Raw genomic sequence first — 21,334 nt, 5'->3', positions numbered from 1 at the left:
TTCTTACTTGGACTAAAACATGCTATAGCAGGTTAGACTTTATCTTTCATTTACTATGAAGATTCGGATTTTTTTATTTTACAAAGTAGTCACATCTGGTTGGAATTTAATGATCGAGATCTAGAAAGCGTGGCGATCTCTGTGCCCCCACCCTTCCCCTCTCCCCTTCTCTCTCTCTCTCTTCCTCCCTCTTTTCCCCTTCTTCTTTTCCCCCTCCCTCTTCCCACCTCCTCCCTCCCTCCTCCGTTTCTCCTCCCCTCCCTCCACCTGTCACCCAGCCCCTTCCATGCGCCCTCTGATTGTGGATTCCCAGGGAGAGCATTTCTGGATCATCGGCTTTCGAGGCTGTACACCTGAGAAAGAGCTGAGCAATCCATCCTTCCTCCCCCTGTTACTGCAGACTTGGAGGGCGCACCCTGATATCAGAACTCACGTTCGTGTTCAAGTCTACCACACCCAAACAAGCAACACCAGTTGTTTGATGTTTTATATCCACAACCAGATGATTGAGCGACTACCTCTTTTTTTCTTTTCAGCCGGCCTTTGTGGTGTCATATAATTGCAAGAATGAAAGTTTACAGCTTTTTCAAAAATACATCTTTTCCAAATGACATCTCGAGGGAAAAAAATAAAGCTTAGCCAATTAGAAGGCTGTGATGAACTGCAGGTACTTTTATTTCCAGGTATCATCGGAATGGAAACTTTTTTAAAAAACTTATTTATATTCATTTATTTATGTGAGTAATGAAAAACTTAAGACCACACTTCATTTCAAACACAGATTGCTTTTATTTTAGCTAAGCTAATGTTTCAGTTCATATATATCTTTTCCATCGATGTCAAACACCATTTTTTCTCCTTCTTAAAAAAAAAAAAAGATTTACAAGCACTTTTACGGCACTCAAGGAAAGTAGGCTGAAGGCTCATAATAATAATTTTCCTTTTAAAAAACATCCATCTGACCAAAATAAAATCATTTTAATTAACTCCTTCCTGAGTAACTAAAACCTTGGAATGTGCTGAAAGGATATAATAAATAAGGCGGTCAAAGATCAACCAGCTTAAAATGTATTTTTTAAATTAAACTATGTAAAATGTACAATATATTTCATGGAGTACAAAGTGTGTTGGGCCCAGAATCAAAGAAAATTTGTCATGTGAGCCAAATAAACCGATGAAGTGCCTTGACTTCCAGGCAGAAGAAATGAAACCCAGAGGCTGTTTGCCAGGTCAAAATAAGATTGGCAAGGAAATCAGGCAGCATCTTTTGTGATGTCATCAAAGGATCGCTGCTGAAAAGAAGTGCCTTTGACATATAGGGACAGGTGCCCGTGTGAACTGGTGGGAGATGAACTTTTTAAACGCCCAATCGCCTTATGTTCTGCCAACAGCAGAGAAAACGTAACCTTTCCTTCTCCTTCAAGTGAAACTCAACTTTATTTTCAGATTATGAGATTGCACAGTGTGTGAACTAGTCGTCATTCTTTCTAGGTAATTTCATAGGAATGACGTGCAACGAACGGCTGCAGCTCTCGTACCTGCTCTTAGGACAGCTGCTTTGGATGCACGCCTATTTGTGGACCTGTTGTCTCTCTGAAGTGGGACAGAGGACATTTACTCTCCTACCAATATGTCTCTTGGTCACTTCTCTGCCCCACATTGGCCACGTGCTGGGTTTGTGCCTTGGGGGGTCCAGCTTCCCACCTCCCAGACTCCTGAGGTGTGGAGCCTTCTGGTAAAGTAGTTTTAGGGCACACCCCATAGGTTCTCAATGACTTGCCCTTCTACCTTGGCTACCGTCCAATCTCAGTGGAGGAAGAAAAAATTCTAGAGAGACATGTTGGTCTCTGAAAAGTTGAAAATGTGTAGCTGTGTAAAGCCAGAGTCTTATTTTTAAGGTACACTCCCCCTGGGAGGGCTGGGGGGATGGCACAAAGCTGAACTGTCATGCCTGCTTCTCGGCCAGCTGTCCATGGCCCATCCAGGGGTGTGTGGACCTTTCAAGAAAGGGGGAATATTTCAGAAGTCCAGGGACTTGACTTCTCATGATGGAGTCAAGCCATCACTGATAGGAAGCAGGTCATGGGTGGGGGGAGAAAGGGAGGGGAAGGGAGAGTTTGGAGCAGTGTAGCTGCCCAGTATCTACTTGGAACACACTGGGCACAGCCACCTCAACAAGCTGGCCAAGCAGTCTCTTACCAAGAAGCTCTTGCTGCTTCTCTTCTCGATGTGCCTTCTCCAGAGGGAGCTGGTTCCCTAAGAAGTGGGATTCAAGTTCTACTGCTGCCTGCAGAACCCAGTGCCCCTTCTTACCCAAAGCAGGTGCTTCTTGTGGGACTAGAAGCTGAAGGACCCCGGGCACTTGGGCATCCAGCTTGTTCTGGGGTGTGGGCCGGTAGATCCTGGGGCCAGCCTGGCTTGGGGGTGTGCCGATAGACTGTGAGAGACTTGGCTGGTTCTGGGCTTGTTGGATTATGCACTGTCAGTGGTCAGGCTTGGAATTTCTGCCAGGGGAGTCAAGAGCCAAGGCTAAATTGCTTCTAGAGCTTTCTACTGGGTGGAGAGGACACATCCATGCCCTTTTTTTTTTTTTTTTTTGGACACCACATGACTTCCAGATCTCCTCCTTCTTGCCTACACCCCTCCTTCCACCACTATCACTCTTGTCCCTGCTCCAATCCTTTACTGCTAGAATGGTGCTTGGAAATGGGGCATCTCGATGGAGCTTGCCCTTGAACTTGACCTTTCAAAGGCGCTCTGGGCTGTTTGGGGATGTGGCCCATGCCGAGATGCTCTTTCAGAGATAAGGACTGCTCTCTGTGAAGGTGTCCCTGGAAGGAGACCAGGGGCTGAATTCTCTCCATGTGGGTAGAAGAAACCCCTCTGTTGACCTGTCTGGCTCACCTCCTCTGAGACCCTTTCAGAGCAGATCCCCTGGTCTCTAAAGTGGTTTTGTATTTCTGGTGAAATAGACAAGTCTGGATGTCCCTTACCACTGAGGTAATATTTTCACAAGCCATTTTACAAATGATAAGTTATTGGACTGTGGAATCAGATTTCTCTCCCTACCCCCCGTTATACCTAGAAAAAAACCTATTTTATGACGAGCTGTCTTGAGATGGAGCCATCTGGTATACCAGGGAAGGACCCGTGGAGCCAAGAAAAACACATCATAAAATCAAACCAATGGAACCCGCAAAACCGGGCATCGCCCAAAGACCCCCACGTGTGGGAATGTTTTGTTCTTTTTTAATGCAACTGTGCATTAATTCAGTCATTTGCAGGACCTTTCCCCCCACCAAACAGAAAACTTTCTGGAAAGGGAGAGAAAGCCATCGGAGGCAGCACGCTGCTCGCATCACCTCTTATAAATATCTTCTAGCCACTTCTCATCGTCTTGGCCCTCCTCGTCGACGGGCTCCTCGGTGTCCAGTGGCGTGGGGATGGAGAACTGTGGCCCTGGAGGGGGCTTGCCTACGCGCGACTTCAGTCCAAACTTGCGCTTGAGCAGGTGGAACTGCTCTCGGACGTGGTGGTAGAACTCGTACTCGTACCTCATCCGCTGGTAGAGGGTCTGCACGGCCTCGGGGGAGGGCGCTGTCTTCCTGACGGTCACGGTCAGGTTTCCGAGTTTCCGGTGCTCTGGAAGAGAAGCAGGAGGCACGAGAGCATTGGTCCAGATGTTTAGCGCAAGTGGAAGCGCGGGGAGCACGTCACCCGGGTGACATGGGCAGCGCCGGAAGGGAGGAACTAAATCTCCAAGGAGGAGGAGGGGAAAGTGGGGTTACAACCAGATTTGCAAGGGTGCTGCCGCAATCGAGGGTTACGTCAACATGAGTGACGCACAAACCACCTCTTCTTCTGGGGTGAACCGTGCAGTGTGACCACAGTTAGCTGTTGGCGGTAAGGTTCACGGTTATATAAATCTACCCACTTGTCCTCTTTCATTTCTTGGGATGCAGGTAAAGGGATTTGCGTTCAGAAGGAAGCACCCGAAAATGCTGTCTCAGCACTTTCTACTCATCTTGTTGTTTTTTAACCAAAACGTCTGTCACCAAATTGGAATAGGTACCTTATTTATTAGGCACAGCTCCAGATGGACGTTTACAGAAGGGCTTGCCATTTTTGAGGGGATCGGAGATACTTTCTGCAATCTCCAAAAGCAATTCCAAAGAAGGAATTGGAAGAATCCACCAAGTACTAGTGGTCTCACTGAAATAAATGTATAGCTTTCCAAGTGAGTCTCCTGAAAGGCATAATACACATCTGGATACAACCGTCTAGAATTTTCGTTAGAAAACTTGGCACAGGTGCTTTTAAATTCTGTTAATATGTATGTCTCTTTAAAAAATACAATTTACAAAAATGATGGGGGCGGGGGTGCGGGGAGTGGGTTATATGGGAACCTCATGTTTTTTTAATGTAACACTCTATGTGATCTATTAACTTTAATTCAAAAAAGCGTTAATAAAAAATAATTCAGTTTGTGATGGAACGTTTGATAATATCTTTCTTCTCTGCAGGCATTAACTTTAATCTAGCTTACTTGGGGTGGGCTATGTTACGTGTAGGTATCACTTTGCATGTTTAAAATGCATGGTTCAACAGAAAATCTTATGAAAGAGAGACAGACAAGACACAAATTTAATTTAAATTTAAGCACTGAGAGGCACAAGAAAAAGAACTGCCTTCCAGTCGCCTACAACCCCTTTCTCTTGCAGCACCAGTTTAAATGGTGTGTGTGGGTTTCTTATCTAATAGAAGATGTGGCAATGCGTTCAGATTTCAACTGTTCTGCATTTCACAAAGAATGTAAAGCACTTTACAGAAACATATGTGCTGCATCTAGCCAACCAGGGAAGGGAACTGGGCAAAGAGAAAAGGAGGGGAGGAAAGCAATGTGCTGGGATAATCATTTCCACTCTTCACAGGAAGAAGCTTCGGCAGTGACATTCCTGGACTCCGGCCCCAGCTCCTCTCAGGCCGGTGGGGGGCTTCTCTGCACACTTGGGACATTTTTGCCCCCAGGACACGATGTGCCTGAGCCTGAGCCTACTGTACCCATCAGTCTCAGGACTTGGAGGAGATATGGTTCATGAATTTCAAAAACAAATATTGAATTATGTTTGTAAACTAGTCTGTAGCTGGGCGTGATTAAATTATGAGGAGGGCTTTGATTGGTCCACATCAGAAGGATGTTGAGCCCCCGCCCTCTTGGTGGGAGGGGACTCACAGATAAAACTACCCAGCGGAGCAGAGGAGTTAGCTGGAGTTTTGAACTGGAGCCCGGGAAGTAAGCACACAGAGGAGCAGAGCAGCTGAGCCCAGAGAGAATTGAGCCCCGGGGAAAGAGACAGAGCCTGTTGCCTGAGAGTTTACAGCTGACCTTGTGGAGAAAACAGAGGAGCTGAGCCCACAGAGAAATGAACCCCAGGAAGAGAGGAACCCAGGAAGCCTAAACCCTGGCAGATGTCAGCAGCCATCTTGCTCCAACACATGGCAAAAGACTTTGGTGAGAGAAGTAACATAGGCTTTATGGCCTGGTAACTGCAAGCTTCTACCCCAAATAAATACCCTTTATAAAAACCAACTGATTTCTGGTATTTTGTATCAGCACCCCTTTGGCTGACTAATACAGAGGGGGACACGGGCCACCCGGTTCTCCTCACATCTACACTGAGTCCTCTTAGTTTCCAATGGGTGATAAAGCTGAGGTTTGGTAGCCACGACCTGACTCTCAGGTCTATCATTCAACTAGTCTGGAGTCCAGGCAGGGGAAAATGGGTGGGTTATTTGTTAGTCCCTCAAACACCAATGGTGAGTATCAAAAAATGCACGCGGGCGTTCTACTTGGGCAGGAGGTGAGGCGGGGCTTTGGCTCCAAAATTGGTAGCAGCCAAGGAGGAAGCTAACATTTTACATGGTTATTTTTAAACCAATCTATTCCCAACTCTTCCTAGTTATGAAACCATAGAGAAAGGTGACAGGCATGAATTTTCATAAGGAAACAACTGTGGTGGGATTAGTGATATTGTAATCACATCTGTTAAGAGTAAATTCAGCCGCGAGTTTCATGGGTGTGTGGGAGTGGAAAATAACAGGTTCCAGGGACTCAGCTCCCTACTGGTCTGCCTTCATCTGGAATACACTCCTGAAAATCCAGAAAAGAGGGTCTTAACTCTCTTGAGAAGCTGATTAGAGTCCTTCTCGGGTACACAGGGAGGATATATGTTCCTGAGCCCAGCTCCAGACATCTTAGGAACTTAGGGATCAGCCAAGCACCCTTGACTTTGAGAAATCCATAGGCTGCATTTTCTGCAACTATCTTTCATATATCTTGTTTATTCTGGCAGTATTAGGCCCCGTGTAGAGAATAAATCACTGGAGTTGGTTATTTTATGTGCCAGTAAGAGGTCTAATCATCAACGTTGCGACAGTGCAGCGAGAAGGAACTGGATTTATATCATATGAAGGGGAATCTGACTTGAGGCCACCCTGTTGTGCTATGGAGCAGGATTCGAGGTGGGGCACTTAGGAGAGCATGGATCTTTGTAAAGAAGAGATTTGGGAGCTGATCCGATCCAGGGCCTCAAAGCAGTGTCTTGCTGTTGAAACAGTATTTTCCCAAAAATGACATACAACAAGTGTAATCAAATACTCACTTACGTTAGTGATATTGCAGGTTTGGTTTCAGACCACCACAATAAAGAGAGGGACGTGAATGTTTTGGTTTTCCAGTGCATAGAAAAGTTATGTTTACACTATAGTCTATTAAATGTGCGATTGCACCGTCTTAAAAAAATGATATGCATACCTTAATTAAAATGTGAAACAGAGACATGAAGTGAGAACATGCTCTTGGAAAAATGGTGCCCACAGACTCGGTTCATGCAGGGTTGCCACAAACCTTCCATTTGCAAACAAAAACCAAAACCCACTATCCATGAAGCACAATGAAGCAAAGCCCAATAAAATGAGGTATGCCTGTAATCACCCTGACCACAAAAGAACCAAGAAAAATATCCATTGGATTGCTAACCTAGAGCAAGGTAACTTCTGACTCTTCCAGATAAATCGGCTACAAAATGTTGGTCTGCATAGCGGATTGAGTTGACTTGCTGTAGAACATTATTAACTTCAAGTCATAAAACTTTGGGAAGACCTTAAAAAGGATGGCAAAATGAATCTTTCCGTGTCCCTCTTTGGTTATGATTAGGTAACTGGGTCAATTGCTACAAAGCTACTCCTAGCTCATGGTAATGAAAGTTGGCTCTTTTTCTCTATGGCTGGGGTAGGGGAATGGACGAGGGGTGGGCAGAACAGATAACCGCTCTGTCAAAGGGGAAAGTGTGTCATTCAAGTACAAGTGAAAAGAACCAGCACACATCCCTGTTCTACGCCATTAGTTCCCTGCTGTGTGAAGTGGTAACAGCTACCATTTTGGAAGGACTTAAGATGTACCGAGGATTGGGCTAGGCACACATACACACACACTTACTTAATTCTCACAATAGCCCTTTGGTGGAAGGGCCATCTTCCAGACAAGGAAACTGAGGCTGAGCAGCAAGGAGGTGGCACAGGCTGGAAGTGCTGCATGCCCATGGACTGTCCACCCCAGCAGCGCTGTTTCTCGTGAGGAAAGGCCAGCAGCCCTTCGCTTGTTCCTCATGTGTTTCTCCTCAGTGACAGCAGACCAGTCAACCTGGAGCCTGCCCTTCCTCCCACAAACCAGAAAACCCAAGGACATAGGCGTGTTTTAGAGGGAATTGCTGGCAAGCTAATCGTTTTATTATTTGAAAGAAGAAAAGGTGAAGGTGGATTAAAAAAAGAAATTGGACAAGACCCTTTCTGGGTCCAGTCAGCAAGGCTGACCCATAGAGTTCATGAGGAGAACGTCCACCACAATTTGAAGAGGTCCCCAGTTCCACCTCAGAGAGGGAAACCTTTTCCTGGGGCTGTATGTAACTCGAATTTGGGATTATGTGTCTCTAGGAGTCAACGGTGTTCTCACCCAGTCAGAAACACACCTGGACCGAGAGAGTCTGGGAAAAGTTGGCCTCATCAGACCAGCCTTCAGCCTCCCATGTCCAGCCTTGCTCCCAGAGGACACTGCTCAGAGACCCCACCTCAGACCCCGGGACCTACTTATTCTATCCACATTTTATGTCTTTGATAAGATTCATATTTTATGTGATCCCAGATTGCCTTTTCCAACCCAATTATAATTACAGGTCACCTCACTACCCAGAGGAGAGCGTTCTGACTATCTGATCATTCTAGTCCGAATAATGGCCAGGAGTTGTCCTAGAAAACACTATGGATGGGACTGATTTTGAAGTTTAGAAAGAAGGGGAAATTTTTCATTTGTGGTTGTAAAGAAAAGTTTCAAGAGATCCTTTCCTGAGTAGCAAGCACCAGCTCGCCAGGAGTGTTTTATATTTATCTCAGGCCCATCTCCTCCTTAGTTTCCTAAAACCCCTGTCTAACTTTGGGGGGCAGGGACAGCTGCTTCAGATAATTCTTATGAGAACTAAGGTTTCCTAAGTTCTGGTTGTGCAGTAACATCTCCCTCTTCTCCCTCTCTCTCCCTCTACTGAAGCCCTCTCTTTTTCATTATCATCCTCTCCCTCTGAATTGGCTCCATTCCATCAGAATTCCAATGTGCCCACGTCTCTACCTTCTCAAAGAATACCCTTTCCCCATGTCCTCCTCCCGCTTTTACTTTCCTTCTCCTTCTCTCCCCAATCACAGCCAGTCTCATGGAGAGTGGTCTAAATTTATCACCAAAATGTCCCTTCACTACTCCATCCAAATCACTCTTGCTCCTGGTCGATAATTTGTGGGCATTTCTCAGGTCTGTGACCACTCACGTGACCTCAGAGCTCCGTGGGCCTTGGCCAACTGGAAGCTCCTCCTCCCCTGGCGGCCATAATGCATTTCCCTGGTTGTCCCCGCCTCTCTGACTGCTCTCCTCCCAGCTTCTCCAAGGCTTCTCTTTCCCTGCTTCCCTTCCAATATTGTTACTCCCAGAGGTCTGCTCCAGCCTTCTTCCCTCCCCCTTCCAGAGATTCTCTAGGAGTATCACCCAACCCTCTACTCTGTTGTTTTTTTTTTTTCCAATTTTTTAATTATCTTTTTTTAAAAAAGATACATAGATCACACAAAATGTTACATTAAAAAATATAACAGGTTTCCATATACCCTACTCCCCACAACCCCACTCCTCCCACATTGACTACTTCTCTCATTAGTGTGGTACATTCATTGCCTTTGGTGAATACATTTTGGAGCACTGCTACACTGCTGGATTATAGTTTACATTGTAGTTTACACTCTCTCCCAGTCCATTCAGTGGGTTATGGCAGGATATATAATGTCCTGCATCTGTCCCTGCAATGTCATTCAGGACAACTCCCTGTCCCAAAAATGCCCCATACCACACCTCTTCTTCCTTCTCCCTGCCCTCAGCAACTCCTGTGGCCATTGTCTCCACATCAATGATATAATTTCTTCCATTGCTAGAGTCACAATAATTCTATAGTAGAATACCAATAGGTCCACTCTAATCCATATTTCATTCCTCCATTCCTGGGATGGTGATGTCCACTCCACCTCTCAATTGAGGGGGTCTTAGATCCCACCTGGCTGATGGATGGGATTCTCCTGCTTGCAGGTGTAGATTCTCTCAGTTCCTCAGTGTGGTAGTTGTCCATCTTCACCTCCCGTCAGCTGACCTGAGTAAGTCCAACAAACTAGAGAGTAGGGGCTGCAACTCTGCTGAGGCTCAGGGTCCAGCTGGCACATGGACTGACCACAGATTCAAGTCTCCTGAGCATACACCAACCCAGCGTTCAGTAAAAGTGACAGAAAAGGCATGTGTAGAGAAGTCACATCTGAGTCCAACTCCATCACACTCAGGAGCACAAATTCCAAAGTAGGGCCCACTGGCAGAGCACCAAACTCTGGAGCCATCTGCCTTGACTGTAGGACCTGGGTGTCTCTGTAGCCCTTAGGAGCACCCCTACCTGGGAAACCAACCCTCTACTCTTTAGTTCTCACACTGTGGTGCACAACAAAACCAAAAGTTTATATGAAATGATGACAGCTTTTTTGGCCTTTTGCATCCCCCAGAGCTGCCAAACTCAATAGGAAGATTAGTGGTATTGCCAAAGGGTTATGTCATGGCCAGAAATAGAAGTGCTATTTTGTGGCAGAAGAAGCAGAGTCTCAGATCCAACTAACACTGACTGCAAACACCTATTATGAGCTTGGATTAGGCACAGGCTGATGTTATTTTATTTAATATCCTCAATAACCCTGTGAGGTAGATATCACGAACCCTGTTCTTTCAACAGGGAAACAGAAGCTCTAGGAGATTAAATGACACATCCACGGCTGGACAGCTGGGAAGTGAGAAGTAGAGCTGGGATTTGAACCTGGGTCCCCATCTGCGTTGAGGTTTTCCTTGACCACAAGGCCATGCCAGTGCAGGTTTTGTGAACCTGTTGAAAATGACCAGCTTCATATGAAGAGTCAAAAAGGTGGTGGCCTTGTACAGTTAGTAGAGAATTCTTAAAATCACATTTCAAGACATACGGTTATGTCCCTTGCTGTACAATGATAAGTGCTATGGAAAAGTCATTCCATGGCTAACGGTTCCACATTTTTTTAAAATGCTAGATTTTCCCCTCCAAACAAAACAAAGCTATAAGAACAGGAATCAGACTCTCTCCAGATTGTCTCAATAGCAATTCTGGAGGAAGTTGTCAGGATTTCAGAGACTTTTGTTCTTTCAGTCACAAAACAATCATGCTTTAAAAATAGAAGCTTGCTATTAGCATCCTTTAGGAAGTGAAGTAGCCTTTGCATATGCTGTAGAAAGTGACCATCAAGAAATGGAAGCCTGGCTCCAGGAGCATCCTTTGACTCAAGCAAGAACTGAGACACTTTTGGGGGTACATGTCTCTTGTACCCACTGATGAATGTTTCACCAAGAAGAGACAACTACAGAGCTTTTTCCAGAAGGCAGGCAGCCTGAGATCTGCTATTTGGCCTGTGGGGTATATCATTTTTAGAAATTAACTTAGCTGTTGAAAGATGGCCCTGGTTTGAGTCTTTTGTGGACCCCAGAAAATTGTGTTCTTAAGCAAACCTATTACTGTGCATGTAAACCTATTCTATGTGGGAACTTTTGGTTAGATTCAGTCAAGGGACCTTTTGATTAGATCCATTTTTATTAGATCACTTCAGTAAGGGCATTTGATTAGACTGTGGAACTCAGAGTAGGTCCTAATGCTTCTACTGAAGTCTTCCATAAATGGAACACAGAGAAAGAGAGCTGCCATTTTTTAACCCTGCCATGTGAGAGAGGACTCCAGGATTGCTTACAGCTGCAGAAAGATAGAGACCCCCAAGAGGCTGAGAGAGAGGCAAGGGGCTAGAATTAGCAGAGCAGCCTGAATCTGAAGAGACATAGCCTGGGGAGTGACAGGCCATTATCTCCATATCACCACCATCATTATCATCATTATAATCACCATCATCACCAACATACCATCTCTACCGTTATCATCACCATCACTACCACCACCACCATCATCATCACCATCACCATCATCACCTTCACATCATCATCACCACCACATCATCATCATCAGTAGACTCTGATGAGTGCTTTCTCTGTGCTGATTACTGAGTTATCTATGCCTGCATTTAATCCTTACAAACACCCCATTTATCACCACTTTAGAGATGAGACACTGGAGTTTAGTTACTCGCCCAAGGTCACACAGCTGGTGGGTAGAGAAGCCAGCAGTTGGGTCTGACTCTTAACCCTTCATAATTTTTATGGTCGAATGGGACTCGCAGTCTGGGGGACCCCTCCCCAGGGCCTTGTTCCCATGGGGATAGAGAGGGGTGTTTCACTCTGGTTCCTTTGCTGGCATTGATATTATCTGTCCTTGGTCAGAAATCTCTTGTGAAGAGACCACACCTGTGGGCTTTGCCTTCAATTTCCTGCCTAGAGGGCAGTTTTTCATAAATGCAATTCGATGATGAAGATTTGGTATGTGTGCAAGTCCAAGAATACAGGGTAGGCTTGTGTGCATGCAGTTGAGACGGAAAAATGGAAAACTTGTAGGAGGCCCCTGAAAAACTTTCCCTGGATTTTGTTCTTAGCATCCCCACCAGGTTCCATCTGGCTGTTCTACTGGAGCTCATGATGCCGTGAGTGCTCACAAAAAGGGAGATGACCCATTTAGCTTCGTGTTGCTAGAGCTCCACACAGAATCTGGGGAAATGCAGCAGCCTTCTGTACCTGCCAGTTGTCCAGCCCCACAAAGACTGGACTGTGCCTGAGAGATGCAGACATAGCCAGGTGGGGACAAAGGCCACATCTGAATGTAGGTAACAGGAAATTCCCAGGAGAGTCACGACTGCCGGAGCCCTAGCAGGTAGTAGTCTACCCACACACCTGGGGTTTCCCGGCTCCCACCGGGGTCTATAAATTCCAGGGTTTAGCTTTGTGGTTCACTGCCTTTCAGAACAAGAGTGCTGACTGTGTCACATTTGCCTGGCCCTGTCTTTTAATTAATAAATACACTTTGGCCAAGGGACACTGTGGTTCCAGGATGCTTGTCATTTTTCTTCTTTAGTCTCAGAGATGGTCCCTTAGTTATTTTCATCCAAAATTCTCCCTCCAAATATGAGCTGGTTTTGAGCTGTGAAATGATCAGAAGGAAAAACAGAAAAAAGGACACTTCTACTTTTCTACTTGAATAGCGACATGAAGATTGCTTTTTTCCCCCTCTTCCTTATGGACATGTTCAAAGTCAGCCAGAGCAGTAGAATGATGGGTTCTGGGGGTGTTTCTGAGGAAGGAGTGGCAGAGACCCCCACAGAGCAGTTGTGGTTCTGAACGGGGAATCGCTTTATTCTGCTGATCACCAAAAATATTTTTAAAACCCTGCAGTTGGTTGCTCAAGGCTGGTAGAGAAAAAAAAATCAAGGATATCATGAGTCAGTAGGGTTGGTGAGCTTTTCCCACTATCAGAGCTCTGCAGGTCGTGCTCTAAGCAGCTGTGGAGTTGCCCCTCCCGTCCCCCAGCCCATCAGGAATCACCTTGCTGCCATTCGCATGGGGCTCCCTGGATTCAACGAGCTTTCACGGAGCCCCTCCTGACCTCCTGCCAATTGTACAGATACCCAGGACCCAAAGGTCACGAGATAGGCTCAAGTTTCTAGGACCCGTGGCCTTGGTGAAAGTCTTAGGACTAGAAAGCAGGCTTTCTGAGTCCCCATCTTGTGCCCTTTGGCTGCCTCACTGGCTCCCGATTTCCAGGTTGAGTGGAAATCTAGAGGCACCCACGTCTCTTTGGTGGGTACCGTGGCATGTGGGCGATCAGCTGAAATGCCGGGCTTGAGTGTCCTAAGTGGAGCGCAATGCTTGGGTAGTTCTGGGAGGGCCTGGGGAGGGTCTCCCAGGCCAGCATAAACGTTCTCAGCCTTCCAGGGGCAGTGGCCTTTCAGCCTTTGTCCTCCAGTGTCCCAGCCCGGCCTGTCACCACCTTCCATAAATGTTGGTTGATCCCCAGTCTGTATTTTAAATCCACCCACGAGACTGGATTAACCCAAAGGGCAACGCTGTGTGTTTATACAGATGTAGTGACTACTAAATTTCTTCCTTAGTTCAGGGTCCTTCCTGTTTCTAGAAATCCGATTTCTTTAGGGCACGGTGACAGAAGAGGAGAGGATCACAGGTTGCTCAGGCTCTTCTGGATAGAGGGGGCAGGACTCGCTTTTCTTAGCCCCTGTCTTGGGAAACACCACGTCAGGGTGACGGATCACGTACACATACTTAGCAGGGCTTAAGAAATTCTGCGACATTTGCCACAAACATCAATACCTATGTAGAAAGACTTCCTACATGCCTCGACCTCTAGCTAATGCATCTGTGCCACGTACCCTTGCCTTCTTTGCTACAATCGTTAACTCAGGAAATCCAAACGGTGTCGGGGCAGCAAAAATTAATGCTATTTTTGAGTATACTTAATTTGCCATCACGTTGGGTGCTCTTTTTTTGAATGCAGTTTCTTCACCAGCAAAAGAAAATGTTTTATTTAGAAGCAAAGCATGCATTCGGGTCATATCTACCCGCCCCAAGTGCCTTTGCCGTGAATAAAATCGGAAAGGCTGGCTCTTCCGCGGGTCTGGAACAATCCCTGGTGCTAGAATTTGGGCCAGTTCCCTCAGGGTAACCCTGAAAGCTGGCGTGTCTCGGGGAATGGCTTGCAAAGGAAAACAACACCCACCCACCCCGTGGAAAAACTCTTCTACTTAGCCCCGAGCACAGCCATCGGCCCCGGGTGTGACTGCCAGAGCAACCCAGGCAGACTGAGGTTTGCCAACTCACGGGGCTCCTCCCGGGGCACCCCCAAGCTGGGGATTTCACTTTTGAATGGATGATCAGTTCCATCTGCCACTCACCGGTTTGCAGGCCAGAGAGCTGCACACAGGAGGCTCTAGCCCTGGCCTTAGGCCAAGGTCAGGAGCACCTTTCACTTTCCCTCCGGAGACCTGGCTGATTTTGCAAAAGCAGTGGTCCTTTCTACCCCTGCTGCACGGACAGGGCCTTTGGGCCGGCTCGTCATCTTCAGTCCCCTTAAAAGCCCCGTTCGTGTAAATAAAAAGGGAACCACGGACCTGCGCCTTGATGTCCCTCTCTCCGCCCTCTTTTATCTGTCAAACGTGCATAATGGAAAAGCGCTGTAGCCGTGGCTCTGGGCCTACACAAACAAGCTGGAAATCCTGTGCAAGCGCAAACTGCAGCACCAGAGGACACAGGCCCTGCTTTATGATCTCCAAGAAGCCTAGTGCATGCACAGGGACAAAACCTCGCCATCAGCTTGCAGCCCATTCTGAAGCAGGGCCGCTTGGGGCATTCCTTTACTTGATCTAAGCGAATGCACACCCCACGCTGAGCAAACTCCCCTTCTCCCAGCCGACCCGACTTGTTTTAACCCAGTCCAGCAGAGACCGTGCAATGAGTAGAAGTATACAATAACCAGAGGTGCGACCAAATTTTACCACTGAAAAAAAAAATTAAGCTCCAGCAAATGACAGACCTCCACGCCTCAGCTTCAGGGGGGCCCGATGGTGATAAAAAACAAGAGGCCCTGCTGCTTTAAGAGGCGCTCTGTCTGAAAAACTGGATGTGGGCATCCAGACACTTGCAGCACACAAAGGGACAGGGCGCGCCTTCTCAGGTAGCGGGTGGGGGGAAAGTCGTGGGCAGGTAGACAGAGGCTGGAGCGAGAGAGGACACGGTAGAGAGCACATCTGGCAGGCTCAGGGGCCCCGGCCAGGTGGCCTCTCTTGAAACTGTGTGGGCACTACGCTGTCACAGAGTGAAGGCACTTCCTGAGTTTTACAGGGCGGCCACACAGTTCAAACTGCAGCCCCAGGGCGGGCCGGCTCACTGTGGTTGCCTCCCATGGAAACGCACCCTCAGGCCTGCAGCTGCACCCACGTGCCTGCTGAGAACCGGCTTGTGCTGGGGTGACGGATGGCCCTGGGAGATGGGACTCCTGGGGGGGGGGCAGTGATGAGGGAGAGAAGGAAAAGGCTTGGCAAGAGGCTCTGCACTTGGGCTGGTGAAGCCCACGGGGGTGGGGGGAGGGTGGGGGGGGGATGGCATTTGCAGGCGTCTCCTTCCGATCTGGAAATGCAAATAATTCAAACGCTAATCCGGGACCACTTTGAGTTTCAGGAGAAAGGTGCCAGATGGAGAGGTGTGGGGTTTCCTTTTTTGTTTTTTAGATTTTTTATTTTTACTTTATTTCTCTCCTTTCCACCCCGCCCCCCCCAATTGTCTGCTCTCTGTGTTCATTCACTGTGTGTTCTTCTGTATCCACTTGTATTCTTCTCAGGGGCACCAGGAACCTGTGTCTCTTTTTTTGTTGTGTCACCTTGTGGTGTCAGCTCTCCGTGTGTGCGGTGCCATTCCTGGGCAGGCTGTGCTTTTTTCACGCTGGGTGGCTCTCCTTACGGGGCACACTCCTTGCGCGTGGGGCTTTCCTACGTGGAGGACACCCCTGCATGGCAGGGCACTCCTTGCACACATCAGCACTGCACGTGGGCCAGCTCCACACGGGTCAAGGAGGCCCTGGATTTGAACCACAGACCTCCCATGTGGTAGGCGGACGTCCTATCCATTGGGCCAAGTCCACTTCCCGGGGTTTCCTTTTTTGTTGGACGTCGACAAGTGCAAGGCTCCTTTGATAAGATGGAGTGAGGCTTTCAGGGCGTTTCCATTTTACTTTGGCGACTGGAAGCAGGAGCACGATGGGAAGAACCGGGAAGGTGACGGGTCCCTGGCCACAGGCTCCTGCAGGTCAGGGCCCCCCAGGCCTGGGCTCCAGCTCTTTTTGCACGTGAGGCCCTTATCAGGCCTGCAGGTGGGAACCTGGCTGCACCCATTTCCAAGGTGAGGGTCCTTCAGTACCCGCCCTAGAGACCCAGCTCCACCCCCCGGCCCTCGGCGGGCAGGCAGCTCGCCCTGTCCTTCGCTGCCTTTCGTCTCCCCATTCAAGTCTGTATGAAGCACCCGCTAAGCCCAAAGTGTGATTCCAGGGAAGAAGGGGGCTGCTGGGGGCTGAGCGCGCAGGCTCTCCCCTCTCTGGGACAGAAGCAAATGCACGGTCAAGTGTCATCCCGGCCATACCCAGGGGCCCCTGGCAGAGCCGGGTAGCTAGAGCCCGGGGCCTGGATGGCTCTGCCATCCCACGCTCCATCCAGCAGGCCAGGGTTGGACAGGGAAGAGGGGCCAGGGGCTGCAGAGCCAGGGGAGGCCCCCCGGGCCCCCCTCCTGCGCCCCGTCCAAGGCGCTGGCTCAAAGGGCCATGTGCCCCCGCTGCTTTCTGCTTCGAGTATGGCATCATGGCCCAAAGGATGGAAAACCAAATGCATTCTTTGAAAAGTAGATACTGCCCTAATCATACCTGCGTGCTGTCCTCAACAGAGCACTTTGTTATTAAAATACTGGGTTGGCCAAGAGAACGGCATTCAGAGGCGGGTCATTTTCACAGCCAAACCATTTCATTTGAAAACACGGGCCTCTGAAAAAGAAACTTAACGGAAGGTTTACGAGGGCATGCTTAATAAAATGTTATTTATCTGTTGGAAATACAGTTTTTAATTTAAAGCCATTGTTGACAACATGTTTTTGTTTGGTTCCTTTGCTACTTTGTTTGGAATCATATAACCAAGGCCCTTACCGATGACCGATCAAATGGATTTCTTAATAAAAAAAGATCAAGAGAAACAATGGCCCAGCAGGTCCATCAAAATCCCTTTTGGCATAGGACAATCTCCTAAATTCCACATTTGCTTTTAGCTCCCAGATTCTTCTTCTCTCTGTTCCCCACAGCCTGCATGGCACAGGAGGTAGATGGGAGATTTCTATTTGTTAGCTAGAATACCTGTGGCTTTTGAATGTCTGGAAGGAAGATGAAGGGAAGACCTGATGAAATTGTAGGTGTCGGAGATCCTGCAGCCACACGTGCTGAATCATTTGCACTGGTGTTTTGCTAGACGCAGCTGAACGAAGCCTCCACAGCATTATCAGGCCTAGACTACACACACACACATGCACACACACACACGCACCCTGGAATCACGCTCCACTGTCTCAGACAAGCCCAATGAAACTGAAGGCCACTACTGAGACCCACAGACACCCTAGGGGCTGCACCAAGGGTGACACGGCCACAGGACAGTTGTCTGCTTTGTCGCATAGGCAGTTTCACTGATTTTACTCCAGGGTTTCAGAGAACTCCAGCTACCTATTTAGCTATATATAGGGCCATCATAAAGCCCCTGGGCAGTTTATATGCTTTTAGCTTTAACGCTTTGTCCTTGGGCAGATAGAGTAATTCACAATTTAAAATTTCTTTTTCCCCAGTTGCTATACATATGCACACACATGTTATAGTTTATACATACTGTATATATATTTATACACATAGACACTATCTATGTATATATGTATATACCATATACATATGTGTGTACACACATAATTACATGCATGTCTATATATATATACGTACACATAAATAGGTGGTAAAAATGTTTGGAAAATTTAGGAAAAAGATTAAGACAATAAATGACATATAAGCAAGCCATAATTAACATTACGGTAATCTATGTTCTCCAGTCATTTTCTTTATGTATATGAATTATAAAATATATAGGTTACATTGTTTGTTTAGGTTTATATTCTTTCAAAAATCAACTGGTCACAAGCATTTTCCTGTATCGTTAACTATGATAAGGCATATTTTGCTGTGTGTTTTTGTGTGTCCCAGCCATTAACTATGATAAGGCACATTTTGCTGTGTGTGTTTTGCGTCCCAGTCTCCTACTGTTAGGTATTTGGGTTGTTTCTCTGACTCTAAATGATCTGTGATAAATATCCTTCTTGGTGAATAATCACATGGTTCTGCTTGTTTCCTTAAGATAAATGGCAATTTTGGGCACACGTGTGGAGAATTTTCTCCTCGTGGCTAGTAAAGTCTCCAATTCTGCCAGCCCTAACATACCATCTACAATCTTTTGTCAGCGAGCCTGAAACTTGTGTCCTGCAGTTTTCCTGACTCTTAAGACATCTACATTAAAGCTAGATGAAGTCTCCATCTCTCTACCTGTCACCGAGTTTGCCATTGCTTTAAAATTCACAGGGCCTTCTAAAGACCCTGTATCTACCGTTAGTGAGAGCAGGAAGCAGTATAGCACTCACTGCATTTCATTTGAGAGTATGTTTGCTTGTAAAAAAAATCTACTGCAGAATTAATTATGCATAAGAGATTCTTAGTCGATCATACCATGGGATGACTCTAATGATGGCGAGGTAACATTTCCTGATTCTTGTATTCTCTGAAACTGGGTACTCATATACTATTGCAGAATCCCATTTTTTCTTTTTTTGTAGTTCATTCTAAGTCCATTTTCCTTAACAACATAATCCATGGTGTGTTATTCAAAACATCGTATTTATCACAATCATCTGCCTTGATTTGTGAACCAATGGTGAGTCCCAAAACAGCAACCTGGAGGTTATATTTAGAATGTCCAATTCAGTGAAATTCTGATCCCCCCCCACGAGGGGCTCTGAGTGAAGGAGCTGTGCAAGGAGGCCAAACATGCAGATAAGTGAGATATTTAACCTTTGACTCCACATTAAGAGGTTAGGCTAATAAGGAGGTGCTACTCAGAATAGCCGTTCCCCGTAAGGACCGTGGGAAATGAAGTGCCAAGGGTGCTGTCGATTCTACCGGGGACTTTTGCAGTGATGCTTTAGAGTGAAATTTACCTGAGCTGGACAGCCTGTGGCACGCTGGCAGGGCCAGGGCTTGGGGGATGTATGTTAACAGCCTGCCCTCCTCTTCCTCCTTAAACATCAGGCCGCTGGCTCTAAATGTCAGTGAACATGGACAAGGAAAAGCCAGTCCCACTTGCTTTTGCTTGAAGCAAAACCCCAAGCCTGAACTACAGCATGCATTTTCAACTCACCTGTTTGTATGGCATGTCTATTTGTTGATTTAAGGAAAGTTTGAAATGGACACGCTAGCGCAAGTGGGTGCCGGAGACCCAGTGTGGCAGTTTGGTATTGGTTACGAATTCCAAAGAGAGAGATTGGATTTTGTTTGTAAACAGCTCTGTTCCTCTGGGCCTATTAGATTGTATTAGATTCAGAGGTTTCACTTTTACTTTATTAAATCAAGATTAGGGCTTTTATTTGACCATGTCATTAGGGCATGCAGGGTTGAGTCCTTGCCCCCTTGGTGGAGATGAAACAGACTCTCACATGGAAGTAGACACACAGGAGAAGAACACAGAGGAAGAGAGACAGCTCATTAGACACGGCAGAGGCCCTGAGAATAAAGGTGAGTCTAATAGTCTACAGCTGACCTTGTGGAGAGACCAGAGCATCTGAGCCCAAGGGAACAAGCCCTGGAAGGGAGATGAGCCTTATGTCAGCTACAGCTGAGATTGTAAGTTGGGACCATGGAGCCTTAAGAGGAAGGAGGAAGGATGAACCCTTGCAAGACATCACAAGCCATCTTGCGTCAACATGTGGCAACAGACTATGGGTGAGGAAGTACCTCTTACAGTACCTTGAGTTGGACTCTTTTAGGCCTGGTAACTGTAAACTTCTTCCCCAAATAAATATCCTTTATAAAAGCCAACAGATTTCTGGTACTTTGTATCAGCACCCCTTTGGCTGACTAATACACCCCGTGAGGGGGAATGCTAAAATGCCATAGCTGCTATTTTGAGAAGAGTGGTAAATGTTTGATAGTAACACTCACAGACATATCAAAATTTACAAATGTAATAATGGGGGAGAAAATAATTAATTTTTTAAAGATGTTTTTGAAAGATTTGGTTGAGGTATATACTTGTGTTTGTCACTGAACCTGCCTATAAAAAATGGTAGACACTAAAAGTTGCAGATTTCTAATAGAAGATATTTCAATGATTAATTGCATGTGGGCAGTAGTTACTATTATTTAGAAATGGTGGGAAGGCAGGTAGATGTTTTCACAAAGATAGAAGAGAAAGTTAATCCCCTGCCCATAAGGAAAAATAAGCCCCTTCATTCTTCTGATGTATGAAAGAAAGAGAAATGGGGTATTCAGATGTGTTAGGTGTTCCATGAGGGCAGGCAATAAGTGAAGGCACGCACAGGAATGATTCCTGAGCTAAATTGTACATGGGCAGTGGCCATGAGAAGCTGCCAGAACCTATGCTACTAGACAGAAGGAAGAGGACAAATTGCCAGGATGGATTTTTGATGCAACCCTTGTCTGAAATGGTGGACCTGAGCACCAGCTTTCCTCTGGGAGGAAATGGGGGGCTTGGAAAGAAATGTCCTACCAGTACTGGAAAGTCCATGCTACCAGTTAGAGGAGCTCTTGGAAGAGGTGCCAATGTTTATGTCAAAAACATTAGTTTTCTGAGTGCTAAAACAAATACCATACAATGAGTTTGCTTAACAACAGAAATTTACTGGCTAGAGGTTTCAGAGGCTAGAAGGCTCATTTCCTTGGGGGTCTGTATCTTTTGACTGGCCAGCAATCTTCAGGGTTTTTTTTACTTTTTCCATCACATGGCAAAGTACATGGCAGTGTCTTTTCCTTTCTCTCCCAGATTCCACTGACTTCTAGCTTCTGGCTGTTCCTGTGGCTTCTTCCATGTCCAATTTCCTTTGCTTGGAAGGACTTCAGCCATATTGGATTAAAGTCCATCTCCCTTCAGTCTGGGCATACCTTAA

General features: G+C 46.6%; 1 protein-coding gene across 1 annotated transcript in view; it reads right to left on the bottom strand.

Annotated features, from left to right (window-relative positions):
- Window positions 1-765: 765 nt before the first annotated feature.
- UST (uronyl 2-sulfotransferase) overlaps window positions 766-21,334 on the bottom strand; it is a 350,244-nt gene continuing 329,675 nt past the window's right edge. Inside the window, exon 8 of the mRNA XM_058289681.2 lies at window positions 766-3,642. Within this exon, the coding sequence (XP_058145664.1) occupies window positions 3,359-3,642 (284 nt within the window). The 3' untranslated portion in view covers window positions 766-3,358. The remainder of the gene's footprint in view (window positions 3,643-21,334) is intronic.

This window comes from Dasypus novemcinctus, chromosome 28, assembly GCF_030445035.2.
Source record: "Dasypus novemcinctus isolate mDasNov1 chromosome 28, mDasNov1.1.hap2, whole genome shotgun sequence".
Classification (NCBI taxonomy): domain Eukaryota; kingdom Metazoa; phylum Chordata; class Mammalia; order Cingulata; family Dasypodidae; genus Dasypus; species Dasypus novemcinctus.
The sequence above is the reverse complement of the archived record's forward strand: the minus strand, read 5'-3'. Positions and strand labels throughout refer to the sequence as shown.